At 40.7% G+C, this 19,293-nt stretch overlaps 1 protein-coding gene across 1 annotated transcript in view; it reads left to right on the top strand.

Moving 5' to 3' along the window:
* Nucleotides 1–19,293, top strand: part of SPEF2 (sperm flagellar 2) — a 171,862-nt gene that overhangs the window by 88,592 nt on the left and 63,977 nt on the right. The window contains exons 20-24 of the mRNA XM_033421276.2: nucleotides 6,500–6,648; nucleotides 11,409–11,536; nucleotides 11,620–11,758; nucleotides 15,123–15,260; nucleotides 18,398–18,549. Coding sequence (XP_033277167.2) covers nucleotides 6,500–6,648; nucleotides 11,409–11,536; nucleotides 11,620–11,758; nucleotides 15,123–15,260; nucleotides 18,398–18,549 — 706 coding nt within the window. The remainder of the gene's footprint in view (nucleotides 1–6,499; nucleotides 6,649–11,408; nucleotides 11,537–11,619; nucleotides 11,759–15,122; nucleotides 15,261–18,397; nucleotides 18,550–19,293) is intronic.

Genomic DNA, 19,293 nt, shown 5'->3' with positions numbered 1-19,293 from the left:
TACCAATAATAACCTGGTATTTTATTTTCTGAAGAGATAGTATGCCCACTACATCATTCAGTCACCCCTATGTGAAATCCTAGGTGGGAAATTTCATTCAGAATCAAGGAACTGGAAAATCTTTCTTCCTCTGCATGGCTAGATAGTTAGCACCTCTAAATGATAGCACTTCCTTTTCTGTTTTGGCTGTCTAGAAGTACAGAAACAAATTCGTGCCTATAAGATTTTAGTATCTGCGCAAGGACCTAGATCCCAGAGTCTGCTTTCTAATTCCTCTCCTGGTTTTGACCTTCTACTTTAAGTTGCATTTTTCCTGACCCTAATTTCTTTTTTTTTTTTTCTATTTTATTTTAACTATTTCTGTGAAATAAGGAGGATAAAATTTTGTAAATAATTGATAGTTGGTAGAAGAAAATAGGCTTTAAAAAGCATATTAGTTAGATTGTACATTGAAGCTGCTACACCAACCAATGAAAGATTGAAATGCAGTTATGGACACATACAGTGGACTTTTGCAGGGTACATACAAAGGGGGTTGTCATGAAGTATGTACCTTTGTTTAATTTTTCATTACAAATTGCTAGTGTAGTAGCAGCCCAAGACTGTGCCATGTTCACAAAATGATGGGCTTAAAAGGATCTCTATTTTGGCATTTAAAGATGCATAACCATGATTCTCAAAGAATCTTACCCTTCTCTGATTATATGACCTGATAGGCATATATAACTAGAGTCATTGGTGAGTTAACACTGAGATGAAAAATTTACCTATAATTTTGGCTATAATTTATGCTCTGCTCTATCTCACCTGTTTACAAATAGGAGAATAATTTTCACATTTACATTATGCATCCCTTGCTTTCTTATTGTGATCAGCAAAAGCAAATGAAGGATCAGCATAGAATCATCAAAAATAGGAATTAAATATATTTATGCATATTAGGTGAAAATCGTCAAGTTAGACATAATAATTCACATGCTTTGAGAGCATCCTTAGATGAAAGTATACACACTCAAACCATAAGCAACTACAAGTTCAACCAGTAAAATATATATTCACTGGAGTCATGCAGTTAGCTCAGTTTAAGTACCTCCAAGAACTTTCAAACATTTTTTTGCTTTTATTTTACTATTGTGTTTCTATTTCCATAAACACAATTTCTACTGTGTTCAATAATATTTGAAACAGGTAAACTCTCGATCAATATTTAGAAGTCTTTCTTTTACATAGAAATGCTGTTGTTTTGGCATGTATAACAGGATTTCCTTCATTAAGAGGAAGTCTTAATGATTTTAATTCTTAATATTTGGAACTAATTCCATTGGGGGTGAACACTATTGATTGGTTATCTGTTTACCTCACAGGCTGTTTGACACCAATCATACTGAAAACATCTCTTATGGTTTGAGGAACCATCTCCTTTTTCCTTCCTTCAGACTTATCATTGTTTCCTGCTATTGGCATCTTCAATTCATCCCTATTTTTCTCTGTGTATTAGATCAATTCCAAACTTCTCCCTCCAAAATCTTGACACGGAAATGCCATTTGCAATTGTATTTATGGTGTTCTTAAAGCATTTCTTATTATCTTCAACCATTTGCCATGGCCCCATTTTACTCCTTCATAAAATAAGGGCTTTTCAACTCTATGACCTTACATAGGAGGTGTTAATTAAGGGCTAAATGAAGAGTTTTCCTTAATCAACCAATTTCAGAAAATGCTGAGTTACACCAAATTAAAATGTTTTTTCATCTCAACTGAGATAGATGTCAATATAGATATGTATCTTCTGTAATCATCTATCTCTAAGGCAGTAGGAGATACACTATGTAATATCCCAAAACATTGTGGCTGCAGAACTCTCTGTTGGAGGGGTATCCATTGGGACTAGAACTCTGTGGAATAAATGTTTGGAAATCATGATCTCTTTAGTTCTTCTGGCCTGCCCATGTATTAGTATTGGGACTGTCCCAGTGCTTGCCTTCTGATCTGACTTAAAGTTTAGGTGCTACCAGGCCACATAGCAATAAATGTTATGTCAATGTTATAAACGTTAATGACATTTAATTGGAAAGACATGGAAGAACAGAGAAAAAAGATGAAAGTGAAATGGAATTGAAATACCTAGATGCATCTACTAACATGGTGGCTCTTTAAACTCAGTGCTGTACCAGCAGCACCTGCATTACCTGGGAACTTATTAGAAAAACAAATGCTTGGTCCCACCCCAGACCTACTGAATCTGAAACTCCTGGAGGGGTCCAGCAATTTGTGTTTTAATAAGCCCTCTAGGGAATGCTGGTGATCCCTAAAGTTGAAGAACTACTATATTGATGCCCAAGACTTATTGTTCTATTTTAGCCATCGGAATATCAGAAACATTCAGTTATTTCTAACGTATTACTTATAATATGTCCTGTTCCCCAAAATATTTAAGTTGGATTACAATTTTAAAAACAACATGTATATAACAATACTTTGAAATAGAAATAAAAAGCCCTAATTTTTTCTAAGATTAATTTCTAAAATACATTTTTTATCACCTGGGACCTTAAACAGAGGAGAGTATGTGGTGCAATGTACAAGGTCTTAATAGATTTTAGAGCACATGCAAAACACATTAGGTACCATCTGAAAGTTGATGCCACACATCAGAAAGTTGATGATTAATGTACAATCATGGTTCAGATATCAAAATTCCACAATCTCCTTTGATAACATAATTCATAATCATAGTAACAAACTACCTCTTATGGAGTACCTACCCTACGCCAGGCACTATACAAGATAATTTTTATATTCTTGCATAATCCTCATAACCACCTGTGAAGTATAAATGATCATTTCCCACTTCAAAGATGAGGAAATGGAGAGTCAAAATAAATAAGGTAGGGCTTCCCTGGTGGCGCAGTTGTTGGGAATCTGCCTGCTGATGCAGGGGACACGGGTTCGTGCCCCGGTCCGGGAGGGTCCCGCATGCCGCGGAGCGGCTGGGCCCGTGAGCCATGGCCACTGAGCCTGCGCGTCCGGAGCCTGTGCTCTGCAACAGGAGAGGCCACAACAGTGAGAGGCCAGCGTACCGCAAAATAAATAAATAAATAAATAAGGTAGTGTTTTGTTAGGAATCATTAACCTATGAGAAGGGAAAGTTAGAGCCTCTTTACACTTTGGCGAATGTCATCAACACTCCATATTAACTCTCAACACTATTCTCATAGCTTCCCTGGATTTTGCCTTAATACCATCATCTAATATAAATGAGTTAAATAATATTATTTATACTCTTTAGTATGAGTCTTTCAATGAATTGACTTCTCAGACTGTAGCTTTTAATAAAATTTTCACAAGTAGAAAAATTAAATTGTAATTTAATTGTAATGCAATGTAAATAGAACACAGTCTTAAAATCAATTTATGAGCTAAGCAAATAGTATTAAAAGAACTACTCTAAAGCTTGCAGATTTCTAAATATCAATCTAATGAACACATTTGAACATGAATTACATCAATAGACACTAAAAGGCAATAAAGTAGGACAGTCAAATGCATGGACTCTGGAGCCAGCCTGCCTGGGCCGACATTCTAGCTCTGCCATTTACCATACGAGTGACTTAGGGCAAGTAACTTGACCTTAGTGAGTCTCAGTTCTCTCGTATGTAAAATGAGTTCATAAAAGTAACTTCTCTGTGGCTGTAGTAAGGAATTAGTAAATCTACAAAAAAGCAGCTGGAACAGAATCTGGCTCAGAGTAAATGGGGCTAAATAAGTATGGGATATGATTATTGACTCTAGACCAAGTTATTAAAGACTGTGGGCAAGAAGGGGAATCCTTTGCAAAATTGACTTAAGGAGTTTCCAACGCTTATCACTGGGTATAATTATACTAAAATCAGGTCCTATAAAGGATTCCAAATAACCAGTCCTCATTACTTTATAGTTGTCCACGTTCCATATCTCCAGCTCCACTTAGACTAACAACATGAACTCTAGGACACCAAGGAGAGAAAACTTTTCCAAAATACCTTCTCAATAGCGATTTGGAGAATAAGCTGATTCATGTTCCATCTCTGGCTCCTTACCTGGCACTGACCTCTTTCTCTTCCTGGCCACATTGCTGCAGAGCAGAAATTTTCATCTTATCCAAGGCATCCTGAGTCTCCACTTCAGTCACCAACCAGAGTCATTTTTCGCTGAACCAAGGCAATAAGAAAGCCATCACTGTTAACCAGTCTTCTAACTTCTACCTAGGGAAGCCCTTAATTAAGCCAGATCCTACTAGGAAATATTTTAGGACTGAAAGGTAATAATAATGCCTTTCTTTAAAAAAAAAGTCAGACTTTTTGCATCTTTTCCTTCTTCCTACAATCCTCTCATCTCCCTGAGTAGTGCCAACTTAATCTGAAAGTGTTCTAGTTTTCTTAATGTCCTCTCATCAATAGATGAAATTTATTCTTACCTTTACTGAGCTCCTACTATGTTATTTTCTTTGCTCAAGCATATTGCTCTATAGGTTCAACTTTGACCATTTCTTTACAGATAAAATGATTAAATAAATCCCATGTCCTAAAATTACATTTTTCTTTTGACCTTATTTTATTTATACTTGTTCTCGCTCCACGTGCTTCTGTGTAATACCATTAGGTTCTTATAACTGGACAAAAAAAAATTTGCTAAAATCTATCTTTACTATATGCTAAGCATAGATTACTCTCCAGAATTTTATGCATGAAGAATGGCCACACTGAGGACTCAATAATCCAACTTCCAAATGAAAGCAAATATCTTATTAGAAACTGAAGTCCTCATATGGTTGTGTGGGTGGTGCAAGGAATGACCCTCATGACATTTGAGATGTCGATAGATTTTGTTCAAAAGTGGCATCTACTTTCACTCACTGTGACATAGATACATTTTTTATTCATTCAAATCTTTTACCCTTGCATTTTCATTGTTAACAATTAGATAAAAGTTAAATGAGATCAAAGCACATTGTCCAAAAATGTTCCCTGGCTCCCTTAGTTTTCACTGAATGACCATGATATGTAAGAAAAGAAGAAAAAGGAACTCATTCCAGTCTCACATTTATAATTACAAAGTTCTCCTTAGGAATTCTCCTTTGAGAAATTCATCTTAAAGTGGCCATAGTATTGTCACTTTTATTTCACCAGAGATTCAGTTCAGAGAATGAAAAATTATCATGCAGAAAAATATATCAAGTAATGAACATTTTTGGTTTTCACCTGAAAAAAGATGCTCTTAAATTTTTCTAATTAAAAATACCTAGATGGAACTTTAAACTTGTAGATGACGAATACTGGTTTTAATTGTATAAGTAGAAGTCATTTAAACTGTTCATATGACATAATTAACAATATCCCCTTTACTTATAATCCATATATTTTAAACTAGTATAAAAGTGGAAGATGTATTTACTTTTCTAAACAGCATTATCGTTAAATAATACTCAAAGAAATATATTTTGGGGAAAGAAAGTGCTGCAAATTCTGTAGGCATCTATAAACTGCATCTAAAATCTTAATAAGGAAACTGAAAATAAGTGGAATTTAAACTGAGTGAATTTCTAAACTATAACTTTGATCCTTTAAGGAAATATCAGTGCTTTCTGAGTTAAGGTAGTTTGATCAGTCACAAGATCTTTCAGACCATAAGGGTACTGCTTCGCGGGTCTGGATTCCCCCCTGGATGTTCTCACAGAGAGTGGGGCACACGCCCTTTCTGGATTCTGAGCTGAAATTAGGCCTCTTTCTCTTCCTCCTTCTCCACCTCCTTTTCTTTCTTCTCCTCCTTCCTCTCTCTTTCCATTCCCTCTCCTGCTCCCCGCTCCCTTCTTCTCCCTTCCCGCCCATGCCTTAATTCAGCCAGACCTACGGCACAGCAGTCGCCTTCATCCCTACACCCTGACTGTAGAAAGAGATATAGATTCCCCGCTCAGAAGCCCTCTGTCTCATCCAGGGAATGTGAGAATATTCAGGAGGTACCCCTTCTCCTCCCCTACCTCCCTCACTGACTCCTACAATAGCATTCTTTCTCCCTGCTCCTCCCCTGGGTTTCAAAAAACACCAAGAGCACCACTCCTGTTACAGCTACTCTCTTTCTCATTCAGGGTGAGTGTTTAGTTTGCCAGTTTTTGCAATAGTAAATAAAATACACTTTTCTCTGGCGCCTAAACTTTGTAAAACCCGTGTGTTCATTGTGGAAGCAAGGACAGAGATGAAAATAAAATATCAAATTGTTTTCCATAGCTAATTGGACAAGAGAAGTTGCATTGCTTAAAAAAAAATTGCTTTTGGTATTATTGGTTAATTTGGGGGCTATAGAGAATGACTTTTTAAATTTTTATTTGATAAGGCTGCCCAAAGTTGCTTAAAAAGTAGTTAATGAATTGCCTGAGACCCATGGCATCATAGGTTTATCCACCCACCACAATCTGGCCCCATTCATCTCCTTGTAATGGCAGGATTTAATATGCATGTTTAAGGTTCTCCCAGAGGAAAATCTCCAGGAGGGAAAGTTCCAGTAAAGAAATCACCTGCTGACTCTACAGATGTGTCACCTGCTCCAGTAGTGCCACCCCCACCTAAGCCAGGATCAGAAGAATGGGTTTATGTGAATGAACCGATTTCTGAGGTACGGCAGTTTAGACTCAAGCTAGTAGAATCTGTTCTTTCTCCGCTTTATAGGAAGAGTCACACCATTATTTGCACCATCCAAAAGGCCTTTTGTAGCTGGTAATATATATATTCATCAAAAGGCCGAGGTGATCTTTTGAGAATACTCATTGCATCACATCCCATGCTTTCTCTCCTCCCTAAAATTTCTGAGTCATGCTTTGAGCGGCTGTTGAGTGCTGCAATCAGGGGAACAAATGGGTTCTTTGAGGACCAATTTTCACCCCAGGGACAAGCAGAGATGCAGTTTCCTGGAAGAATATCTTCCCCAGAACACATATCCAGCAAATTATAGCCCTCCAACCGTGCTGTCATGCCCACATCATAACGCTTTCAAATGAAGTTTAACCCCTGACTTTTTAGAAATAGAAGGAAAATTTTGAAGCTAACTAAACTAATAAAAGAACAGAGAGCTATCTGGCCTCAGCTCTTTAAATGTGTACCCTAGTGTCAGGCAAGGAGATGCCCAGGTGAGCCCTGGAAGCTCCATTCAGTTCTTTATGCTCTGACAGCTGCAAAGCCCAGTTGTCACCTAGGCAAATCCGGCTGCTTTAATAGATAAATCATCTTGGGACAATCACACAGAACGGTCTGTCTTTTAAAACTTTTTAAAAGACAAAGAGTTTTTTGAAAGACTCAGTCCCTGTCTTCTTAATTCCAATCCTCCATGGCTTCTTACTCTTATGAACTGTTAGCCCTGACCATCTGTGCCAGGCACTTGAGACCCAATCATGAATTGCAATTGTTATTGAACATTCCTAGGGAAATGTCTTACTTATCTCCTCAATTAAATTGTAAACATTCACTGTATTCAATACAGAATCAAATACAGTGAAGAGTATGTTAGAGATTCTTGATAAGGCTTTTTTGTTGTTGTTGTTGTTGTTGTAGTACGTGGGCCTCTCACTGTTGTGTCCTCTCCCGTTGCGGAGCACAGGCTCTGGACGCGCAGGCTCAGCGGCCATGTCTCACGGGTCCAGCGGATTTTCCCGGACTGGGGCACGAACCCGTGTCCCCTGCATCGGCAGGCGGACTCTCAACCACTGCGCCACCAGGGAAGACCGATAAGGCTTTGATGAATTAATTAGCATTGAGGGAGAAATTAGAACAGAAAATATTCGAAGATGAGAACATTAAATGATAGAATTACAGATGTGTGTAATTACTATCACTCAGCCAAATAGTAGCTACTTTGAAAAATAAATATATTCAAGAACTGTCATAGAAGCAGGATACAGAAGTGGTTGTTGGGAAGGAGATAAAATTAAAATGATATTATTTGGTAGGAGTTGGAGAGTGAGGGACAAAAATATTAAAATCTGATCCTTAAATCCAAACATTCAAGCCCTTGAGAGAAATAAATTCATAGAGGACAAGAGGGAAATAGAGAACATGAGTGAAAAATAAATATTCACACTGAGATATGGCATCAGCTTCCATTGTAGATCTTCTAGTCAGGATCCTGGCAGAAAACAGAAGATAATTTAAAGAAAGTTGAATAAAGGATGATTTATATGTATTTATATGTATGTGGCCAGTAATCTACAAGGATTAGATTGTTACCCTCAACAAGAGAGAGCCAGGAGCTATTATGGCCCCTAGGCCTGAGAAGCTGAGGACAGGAAGCAGATGTCCAGACCTCAGGAAGACCTGTGCATGGAGAAGGCCACCTGCCCGGGGCTGTGGCCTTCCCAGAGGATGCAGCCACCCACAGTGACCAGCAGAGAGGAGCAGGGAAGCATATAACCAAACCTCATGTCCTTCCTGCTCTCTCATCTCTTGACTGGGAGGTGGAAGGCAAGGGAGTTTCCTGAAGTAATTCACATGAGTTAGCCTCCTAGAGCAATCACTGAGCAGGATGGAGAGTGAAGGATGGGGAGTTGGTCTGGAGGGACAATGGGAGGATATACAGCCCGGACCTCTAGTTACCTAAGTGAAACCATGTAGAGAACTCCTTTTTGCTACAAGCAGAATTAGCCTAGAACCTGGAAACAAAGCAGACCACATGACCTACCCTAGTCCTTTTCTACTCTAAGCTTCTCACACATGAGCTGCACAGCTTACCTACTAATGGAGAGGAAAAACAGATGCCCAGTTAAATGAATTTAAATTTGAGATAATCAGTGAAGTATATATAGGCATCCTATACTTTATCTGGCAACCCTAGTTCCAGGCCTTCCAGGGACCCCAGATATATCTTACCTCAATAGGCATGGGGAAGGAGAGAGAGTGAGAGAAAGAGGGGGATTGCTTGCATATCTGGCTCTCTCAGGTGGAGGCAGCAACCAAGTTCAAGGGGAGCCTGGGTCCTTATCCCTTTGCCAGCCCCAAGGGAAGGTTCAGAGACCACCAAGGAGGCAGTGGAGTGATAGGTCTTTGCTTTCTAGCTTCTGAAGCTTGGAGGATACTTGCTTTGGCTGCCCAATTTCCTATTACGCTTCAGTCAATGAAGAGAAGATTATTTAATTGGAAAGGATAGGTCTTAACATCTAGTCACGTCACATAAGTTCAAGTGCCTAGACCCAGAAAAATAACGTCCCAGAGAATTAAATAAACTACAGATGGGACATTATCAATAACTCATAGAAATCACAGAAGATACGGGAGAATCTAGAAGACCAGATGTGGGCTAATGACTAAATGTTTAACAAAAGGTGGACGGGATTTAGTAGCATACAAGACCAATGATCCAGATGTTAATCCCTGACAAAATTGGAAAGAAAATTATTAAACACATGCCTCTAAGCACTTGTAACATACAAAGTGATCACCCAGAGGTCAGACAGGTTTACTAAGACTAAGTCCTGCTGAACTGGCCTGTTCCTTTTCTTTGATAGCAAGGTTGAGTAGGTGGGTCAGAGAGGTACCATGAACATAGTATACCTTGAATTCAAAATAGCATTTGACAATTTCTCATGAAGTTCTTGTAAATAAATAAGAACTGTGAACAGGATGTTAGTTCAGTTAGGTCCATTCCTAGGTGGTAACTCTCCTCGCACAGAGTGTTAATTAATGACTTGAAGTCACCAGGAGGGAAGTTTAGTAGTCAGCTTACTTAAAATGGTCTTCAGCACCACTCTGGATACCACATCTTTTAAGAGAGATCATGAAAACCTAGAAACCAGAGAGGGGCTCTAGGTAAGAGAAAGGTGTTAAAATAATTTCAGAGGAGCATTGAAAGAACTGTAAATGTGTATGATAAATGAATACTTGAAGTATGGTTAGACATAGAATCATAGGCCTTTAGAACCAGATGAAGCCATCCAGTGCCATCCAGTCTCCTGAAAATTTAACTGATGATAAAATTGGGTTCAGGTGACTCTGCTTACATCTATATTAACATTTGTTGAGTACCTGTTGTTTGCAAATGCTGTACTAGATGCTGGAAATACAAAAGCAAGCGAGTTTCATCCTGAATCCCAGCCTACTTCTCCTCACCAATGTCTTCAAATATTTGACAGGCTGTCATAGAGAAGATGGTGTGAATGTAGACTGTCCTTCTCCAAAGGGCACAGCTAGGGCTTATAAGTAGAAAATACAGAAAGGCAAATTTCTGCTCAACACAGGAAGCATTTTCCACTAATACAAGTTGTGTGACCCTAAAGGGGGTTGCATTGAAATGTGCCTAATGTATCAGTGAGGTCCACAGAGATTGGATAATCTGTGTCTAGATCTCTTGGCATTTCTCAGTTGAAGAGGAAGTTAGCCCAGATGACCTCCAAGGTCCCCATGTGCAAGCCCCTGAATAAATAAATGCACAACAAATAAGGGAAAAATTCGTACAGAAAGTTTATATTAAAATATAATATGGGGGCTTCCCTGGTGGCGCAGTGGTTGGGAGTCCGTCTGCCGATGCAGGGGACACGGGTTCATGCCCCAGTCCGGGAGGATCCCACGTGCCGCGGAACGGCTGGGCCCGTGGGCCATGGCCGCTGGACCTGCGCGTCTAGAGGCTGTGCTCCGCAATAGGAGATGCCACAGCAGTGAGAGGCCCGCGTACCGCAAAAAAAAAAAAAAAAAAAAATCTTCAACTTTATTTCAATTTGATTACTTCTTATTTTTCATTGTTTATTTGCATCATTAAAGATAATGTAAAAGAAACTTTCTGATTTTCATGGTGCACTTTACAGCAAAGGTAAAACCTCAAGGGAGAATTCAGAGAAATAACTCATCATCACCCTGACAAGAACCCTAGGTGTTCTCCAACTTAGGCAAAATGTGAGGTCTGTGATTATTCAATTCACTCATTCAATAAATATTTCTTGAGCACTTACTATGTCCCAGACATTGTGGTAATTATAGGAAAAACTGTTTAGTGGTGAATAAGATAGTAATTCTTCCTGGTTTTATGAGACTGCTGTTCTAGAGGTGAATATAGACAAATAAATAAACAGTTATAATTAATGCCATCAGTTCTCTAATGAGAGAAGTACAGGGTGCTAAGGTGGGACTTCAGAACTTCAGAGGATGACCCTATACACTTGATGGATCAGGGAAGGATTTCTGGAAAAAAATATGTCTGCGCTCAGACATGAAAAATGATTTGAAATAGGAATTAGCTGGGGGAGGGGAGGAAGGAGGAGCAAGAAGTTTCACAGAGTTGCCTTAAGTGGCTACAGTTGCAACTTGATCTTCTTGCTTAGTAGTGCCCTTTTGACTCAATTACGCAGAAGAATTTTCACTTTGAAATTATGATTTTTATGCTTTACCATTTAACAGGAAATACAATCATTTTTAGTACCTTACTGGAAACTGATAGAAAATTCCTATATAAATTCCATCAAAACAGTACTCAGGCACCTGAGAGAAGGCCAGCATACGGTGCTTGCTTACTTATATGATATTAGGTAAGTAAAGTTTCCAAAGTTACAACCGTGTAGTTTACAGGCAGGACATATAAGCTCCGTCTGATTCTCTGAATGCCTTACAGAACAGATTTCCAGCAGTTTCTAAGGCGTCCGGACCACAAGCAAGATTTTGTATCTCAGTGGCAGGCTGATTTCAACTCTCTTCCTGATGACCTGTGGGATGATGAGGAAATGAAGGCTGAACGACACCAAAGAGTGAATGTAAGGGAATCCATGACCCGCGGGGCCAGATTTTCCACACTCTCAAATCTTGTACTTCAAAAGCCTAATTCAGGGCTTCCCTGGTGGCGCAGTGGTTGAGAGTCCGCCTGCCGATGCAGGGGACACGGGTTCGTGCCCCGATCCGGGAAGATCCCACATGCCACAGAGCGGCTGGGCCCGTGAGCCATGGCCGCTGAGCCTGCGCGTCCGGGGCCTGTGCTCCGCAACGGGAGAGGCCACAGCAGTGAGAGGCCCGCGTACCGCAAAACAAAACAAACAAACAAAAAAAGCCTAATTCATCCCCTTCTTACTCTCATGAGGTGTGAGGATGAGGGGAGAAATGGTTTGAACACCAACCTGCCGACTTTCAAGAACAATCGCTCTTCTGTACTTTGAGCTCAGAATGAGAATATGGTAGCCAATGCTTGTGAAAGGAGAAGCCAAGGCCAGCGGTGCAAGAGCATTCTGGACATCTACTTTGTAGACTCCTAACCCTTTTGTTGGGTCATGTAAGTGTGTCCAAGCCTGGTATTAAGTACGTGCCTCTCTTGGCTACATTTATATGGTTGGTTGATGTCAGGGAGAAGAGGAATGAGGGAACATCCCAGAAAGCCTGAAGTGTTGCCTCTGTTGACTAGATCCCTTGAGGGAAGGTACCAAATCTCATATATCTTGGTATTCCAGCAGCACAGTGCCTGTCACTTGGTAGACAGGCAGATTTTGATAAATTCATAAGTATATGATAAATTCAGAGTATATTACCCTGATGCTTTAGAAAAGGTCCTCTGATGTACAAGAAGCCTGATTTCAATCTCTCACCTTTTGTCTTTCCTGTGTAGATTTACAGAGCCCCTTATCCTGTCAGGGGAAGTCTTTCCCCTTCCACAACCTTAAGTATAGGCTACTAGTAGTCATATCTGATTATAATCTCAGTATTTATTTGTCAACGACAACAAATTCCCAAGCTCTACCCCCATGACCCATTCATCTGCTCTGTGAATATTTATTGAGCATCTACCATGGTCCTGGCACTGCTCAAGGGGTGGGGGGTTCAACACTGAACAAAAAGCCTATGACCTCAGTATGTTTATGTTCTGGGGGCCAGAGTGCAAAGGATGAGCAATAAATAAGTAAATGAATAGCGAGTACGTCACTGATAATATGAGCTACGTGAAGGAGGAAAGCAGGGCAGTGAGGGAAGGAACGTTGATATACGTTTTAGTATATGGTAGTTGTGGAAAGGCCCACTGAGAAGGCAATATTTGAGCAAACTCAGGACAGGAGAGATTGAGTGAGATAAGCCATGCAGATTTGGGGAAGAAGAGTGTATCAGGCATAGGGAAAAGCGAAGGCACTGAAGAGGGAGGATGCTTGGTGTGTTTGAGAGCAGTTGGAAAACCAGCTGGGAAGCTATTGAAATTAAGTGAAGGCATTATGGTAACTTGGATGACCAGGGTGCTGGAGGGTTTAATCCAGGAGGTATTGCATTAATCAGTGTCCCAATAAACTGAAGTCTTTTACCTGTTCTTAGACATTCCTCAAATGGTAATCCTAAAACATATCTGCCTTTCCTATCTCCTTCCTGCCTATTCACAATCCTGGCCCTCCTGTATTCCAGAAGTACCATGTGTTTATTACAGACAGATTAGATATTTAAAAGAAGCAAAATTGGAAATGACAAATCCATCATCCTATTTGCCAGTAGTTAACCTCTTTATTCCTGGTAATATTCCTTGTTCTTGGCTTCTTTCATTCCAATCCTAAGAAGTTAATGGAAAGGTTCTGCTATCATGTTGTCCTCACTTTACCATTAGAAAACCAAGCCACAGAGACACTGGTACTTGCTAACGCCTCCCAGTGAGTCGGGAGCAGAAAGAGAGCTAGAAACAAGGTCCCAGGCTCCTGCTTTTGTACTTTCTCCTCAACTGCTTCCTCTCCTGTCTTTTTAAAATGTATAAATGTTTGAGGAGCAGAAGCCAGTCCTCACTGGATGTCTGATATAGCATTTGTGGAAAGACCAGGGAGACATCAAGTTCAGCTCTAAAAGAATGGCGTACTGTTCTGATATTAGTGTATAGCTATAAAAATGCCTGTGATGTTTTCATTTCATGTGAAGCCCCCACAAGATAACAAACCAAAATGCTAAGTGTTCCATAAACACAGCATCACAGAAGTAAAATCCACTATAGGCACTGGAACCAAACTGCTTGCGTTCGAATTCCTGACTTCACCGCGCTGAGACCATAGGCAAGTGACTCAACATCTCTGGGCGTCAAATTTCTCATCAGAAACTTCTCCCTTGGTTACTGTGGGGATTTGTGAGGTAATCAACGTCAGGCACTTAACACAATGCCCAACACACAGTAAATGTTCAATCAATTATTATGATCGTGAAAACTGTCAAGTTTTATTGGACTGTATATATTTTCTTAATGGAATTTTAATTAAACAGATATTTTATTGCTATGAATAAGATTATGATACTGTTTATAACTGAGGAATTATTGTGTGCTAAATACTGTGCTAAGTGCTTTACAGGCTTAGGCTAACTGCAGCACATCCAAAGGGTAAACAATATCCCCATTTTACAGGTCAAGGAACTGAGCCCTAATCTAGTGGTACAGACAAGACCACAGGCTCATATCCTGCCTCCACCACTTGCTCATAATGTGACTTTAGGAAAATAACCTCTCTGTGACTGACTCAGTATCCTCATCTGCAAAATGAAGAAAACAATAGGACCCGAGGTGGTTGTGAGGCATTAAATGAGTCAATATAAGTCTAATGACTTATATTCTGAACACTGACACACATAGAAAGGTATCATCAACATTATTCCTCAGGATTTGGTAAGCGGTAGAGCTGGGATCTTTAAAAGATTTTTTTTTCACTGCTAGCTCTGTAATACAAAGTTTATTTTCAGACAATCCCATTAAGCTCAGACCCTGTTTCTTGGAGAATGACATGCTCCACTCATGATTAATTAACAAGCGTATGCCCTCGGATTCAATAAAGCAGCATATTTCTTACACCAACAATACACAATTTCCTCAAAAATTCCCTGAAAGGTCTTTTTTGGTCAATCAAGTCTTGTGAGGAAGGATTAGAATACATAAAACATAGCCCCTCATGAATAAAGTACACTGTGGACCTGGGCACAAGGTGTGCTGAGGGGGTCTTAGAAAGGTAAGGCCTGACAGAGTAGAAGCAAAATAAATATCTGTTTACCGAAGGGATAAAATATATGAGTGTATTAGGTCTAAATTTCTTCAGACGCATTAAGACAGGCAAAGGATTCTAGTTTTATTATACGGAGATCGTCTGAGCCGTGATTCTGAAGCCTCACAGCAGTGTTTGTGTGCAGGACTTACGGGACCGCCTATGGGACATCTGTGATGCCCGCAGGGGAGAGGCAGAGCAGGAGTGTCTGGACATCATTAACGAGAGCTGGTTGCAGGACGTGATCGGAATCGCGATGAACCATTTCTTCTCGCTGATGCAGGTAAGAGCGGCCGGTCAGGATGACACAGACTTCTCTCCATGGCCACGTCCGTCCTGTAACCACTCCTCTGGGAATGTGAGGGGATTGTTTTACTCACAGCACTCTGCCCAGCCTGAGCTCCAACTTGCCAAGGAGGTTAGCTGAAATAAGCCATTCTGTCCCCAGCCAAACAAACACCAGAACTGGTAGCATCTCAAGCTACAGCTCACCAGCTGTTTCCGGGTGGCCCAGAGCTGTGGAGGGGACAGCAGAGATGGTGTCTGTCCTGGGTCGTTACCACGCCAGCCTCTCCCAGCGGACACCCACAGTGTCCCCGGGAAAGCAGCCCTGCCACAAGAGCGTGGGCTGGATCAGACTCAGCAGGCACTCGATTCCTGAAAAACGTTTGTGTCCGGATTGGAAAAATAGACCATTCATTGGAACAATCTGATTAATTTATTTTTGCAGCCCGTTAAAATAATGAATTGCACTGGACAAGTTGAAGAGACAGACGTTGATTTTATGCCAAGGTGTTGTCAACAATAGGGGAGAGAGCACAGACCAAGTCTGGATACCCAGCTCTGCCAGGAATAAGGGCTGGAGGGTTTTTAAGAACTGGCGCAAGGTGGGGTGTCATGCACAACCTGTGTTGCTTGATTGGCCTCGTCTAAAGGAAAAGTAAACTTTCCCTTCTCTCTCTTTTTTTTTTTTTTTTTTGTGGCCTCTCCCGCTGCGGAGCACAGGCTCCGCGGCCATGGCTCACAGACCCAGCCGCTCCACGGCATGTGGGATCTTCCCGGACCAGGGCACGAACCTGTGTCCCCTGCATCAGCAGGCAGACTCTCAACCACTGTGCCACCAGGGGAGCCCTCCCTTCTCTTCTTGATGCACGTAGTTTTACAACTTGGAGCAAGGTGTCTTCCTAAGTCAGACTCCGCTCCTCCCAGAGGACCAGGACATAGGAGTTCCATTTTCATTTCATATGCTTACATTTCAAAGAGATGGTTCCCAGGTTCTTGAGAGAGACAGTTCTGATTTCTAAAACCAGCAGGAGGATTTTGAAAAGATTTACATCTCAAAGGGACAGAGAATGGACTTACAAAGACAAGTTTCCTAAAGTAAATACTCTGAGAAAAGGGAGGTCAGGAGTCTGGAGTTAGGAAGAAACCTGTCTGTAGTTTAGTCATGCTGAGAGGATTATGAAGGCTGTCTTGGTCAAGCTGTGTCTACATGAGTATATTTTCCTAAGAAAATAGCAGTGAGGATAGAGTAGAAAAGGGTACCTTTCAGATCTTGAACTGATTAGCTTACAGGAGGAGTTACTGCAGGAAATGAGAATATTTAGCTGAGGATCACTGGAGCTAGCGCATAGTAGGTGTTCAATAAATCCTTGTTCAACAAATGACCGTGGATGCGAGTACTTCCAGCACTCACAGGGACAAGCCCCTGGTTCGGGAGCAAGCTGGACCACAGGAGGCAGCGGCCTGAGAAGCAGTAGCAGCCTCACTGATTGCTAGCTCTGGGATCCAGGTGGGGGCCACAAGGCATGGGCTGTGCTGAGGATGAAGGCAAGACAGCCAGCAGCCTAAACCTGCCTGGGTAACATCCCTGGGACACCAGTCTGGGTAAGCAGAGATTGAATGCTGAAACAGCTGTTTCAAAGGTTTATGGTAGAAACAACTGAAACCCAGTAACGAAGGCAAAGGGATTAGAGAATTTTTGTAAATCATTCCCATTAGTCCAAGCAATATATGCGTCTTTCAGAAATGGTAAAACTCTTACACCCCACAAGACCTACATTTCAGACCCTCTCCCTGAGAAACAGAATCCACATCTAAAGCCAACTAGGAAAAAAGAGGGTAAAGGAAATAAAGGCTAATATTTATTAAGTTCTTACTCTGTTCTAAGGACCCTTCATGTGAAGGTTAAACCTTCACAACAACCCTAGGCTGTCAATTCTTTCACAATCCTCATTTCACAGATGAGGAAACTGAGGCAAACCTAGATGAAGTGATTTGCCCAATGCCACATGTCAGTAGTAGGAGAGCTGGGATTTGGACTGAGGGAATCTAACTCTTGAGCCAGTAGCCCTAACCACTGCTTTGTCATCAGTGTTCACATAGTTAAAGGCTGGCCACCTAGAACAGAAGAAGCCTAGTTCTGCACTGATTGGCATGATTCTATGAAGAACCAAAGCTGTAAACTACACGAGAGTAGTAGATTTCAGTTCAATAAATGAAGAACAATCCTAATGATTGGAACTGTCCATCGAATAACAGACTTTTCAGGTACTTGAGCTGCTGGTCCAGGAGCTCATAAGGAGAAGCTTGCACATGTTTATGGAGGGGAAAGAACCTTCATGAAAGTTTTCAAGGGCCTGTGCCTAGATAAGTGTTTCCCAAAGTGGATTCCACAGAACACTAGTCCTACAAGATGTTTCACAAAACAAGGACTTGATGATCCGAAGACTTTGGGAAGGGCTATGTACTCTACCCTTCCCTCTCCCTGGGAGATTGACAAGCATATTGACATATTAAGATATTAAGATGCCCTGCAATAAGGAAACTCTTTTGGTATGTTAACCTAACATTTCTGAAATTATTTGATGTTGCAAAGTTTTTGTTTGTTTTTTTCCCAGCATGGTGCTCATTAAGAGCTTATAGGACAAAGCTTCTACAAAATAAATTTTAGAAAATGCTATTCTAGATGATTTCTAAGATTTCTTTCAAAACTAAGTTTTTGTGATGAGAGAAACAGTAAGAAAGAATTATTTACTAGTTACCATAAATCTGAGAGGACTTTTGATCAATTCTGCTTATATGATATATGATGGCATCTTATTCAGGGCTTCCCTGGTGGCGCAGTTGTTGAGAGTCCGCCTGCCGATGCAGGGGACACGGGTTCGTGCCACAGTCTGGGAAGATCCCACATGCCGCGGAGCGGCTGGGCCCGTGAGCCATGGCCGCTGAGCCTGCGCATCCGGAGCCTGTGCTCCGCAACGGGAGAGGCCACAACAGTGAGAGGCCCACATACCGCACAAAAACAATAAATAAATAAATAATAAAAAAATAAAATAGTGCTTACAGGGCTTATACAGAACATATGTACAGATCAGCTTGTTCTGTCTTGGGTATTAACATTCGTATTTTCTATTAAAGGCAGAACTGAACCGTTTCCAAGATACGAAGAGACTGCTTCAAGATTATTACAGGGGAATGGAATGTAAAATCCCAACAGATGACACTAAGAGATTTACTCGAGTCCCATTGGTCCAACTGGATAGTAAAGATACTTTGGACTTCCAGCTTAGGTAAGGCGGGCTATCACGTTGCACTGTAATCAGTCTCAACATAAAGCTTTGTGATTTTAAATTGAATACCACTAATAAAACCACAGTCTTGTATCTGCTAATCCAAAATCCAAAAAAAACTCTAAAAACTGAAAACTTCGACTCAAGACTATTGATATGCGTTATTTATCCCACTTATAGTGAATATCTACTCATTTTTGCTGCAGAGATGTAGTGTGTTTTGTTACAGAGTGCTTCCAACAGACTGCTGGGGATATTATGGAATATATAGTATATACAAATTCTGAATTCTGAAACACTTTTGACCACAAGGGTTTCTAGTAAGGGATCGTGACCCTCTACCACTTTTATGAAAGGTCCCAAGCTGCTCTGTGCGTATGTGGGCATTTGTGTGTGTGCATGGCATTATATAAATGACAATGGCAGGTGTTATGAGTCCTCTTTTACAGGTTAGGAAATTGAGAAACAGTAGAGACTCAGTCATATGTGATTATGACTTTGTGAGACTGAAACTTAGTAGCAGTCTAACATCAGATTCCCACCGGTAAGAAAATAAACTTGGTGGTAAGGGTGGAAGAAAAATGACATTTTCAGGCAATTACTAGCTATATGTAAGTAAATTAAAACAATTTGTTTGGGAAAGTCACCCCAACTTTCTTAAGACTTGGTTTCCTTATCTGTAAAGTAGGGTTGTTGTGAAGATTACAGAAAATGAAATCCTCAAAACACGTAGCACCATGCCTG

Source organism: Orcinus orca, chromosome 3, assembly GCF_937001465.1.
Source record: "Orcinus orca chromosome 3, mOrcOrc1.1, whole genome shotgun sequence".
Lineage (NCBI taxonomy): Eukaryota > Metazoa > Chordata > Mammalia > Artiodactyla > Delphinidae > Orcinus > Orcinus orca.
This window is presented reverse-complemented; position numbering and strand designations above follow the sequence as displayed.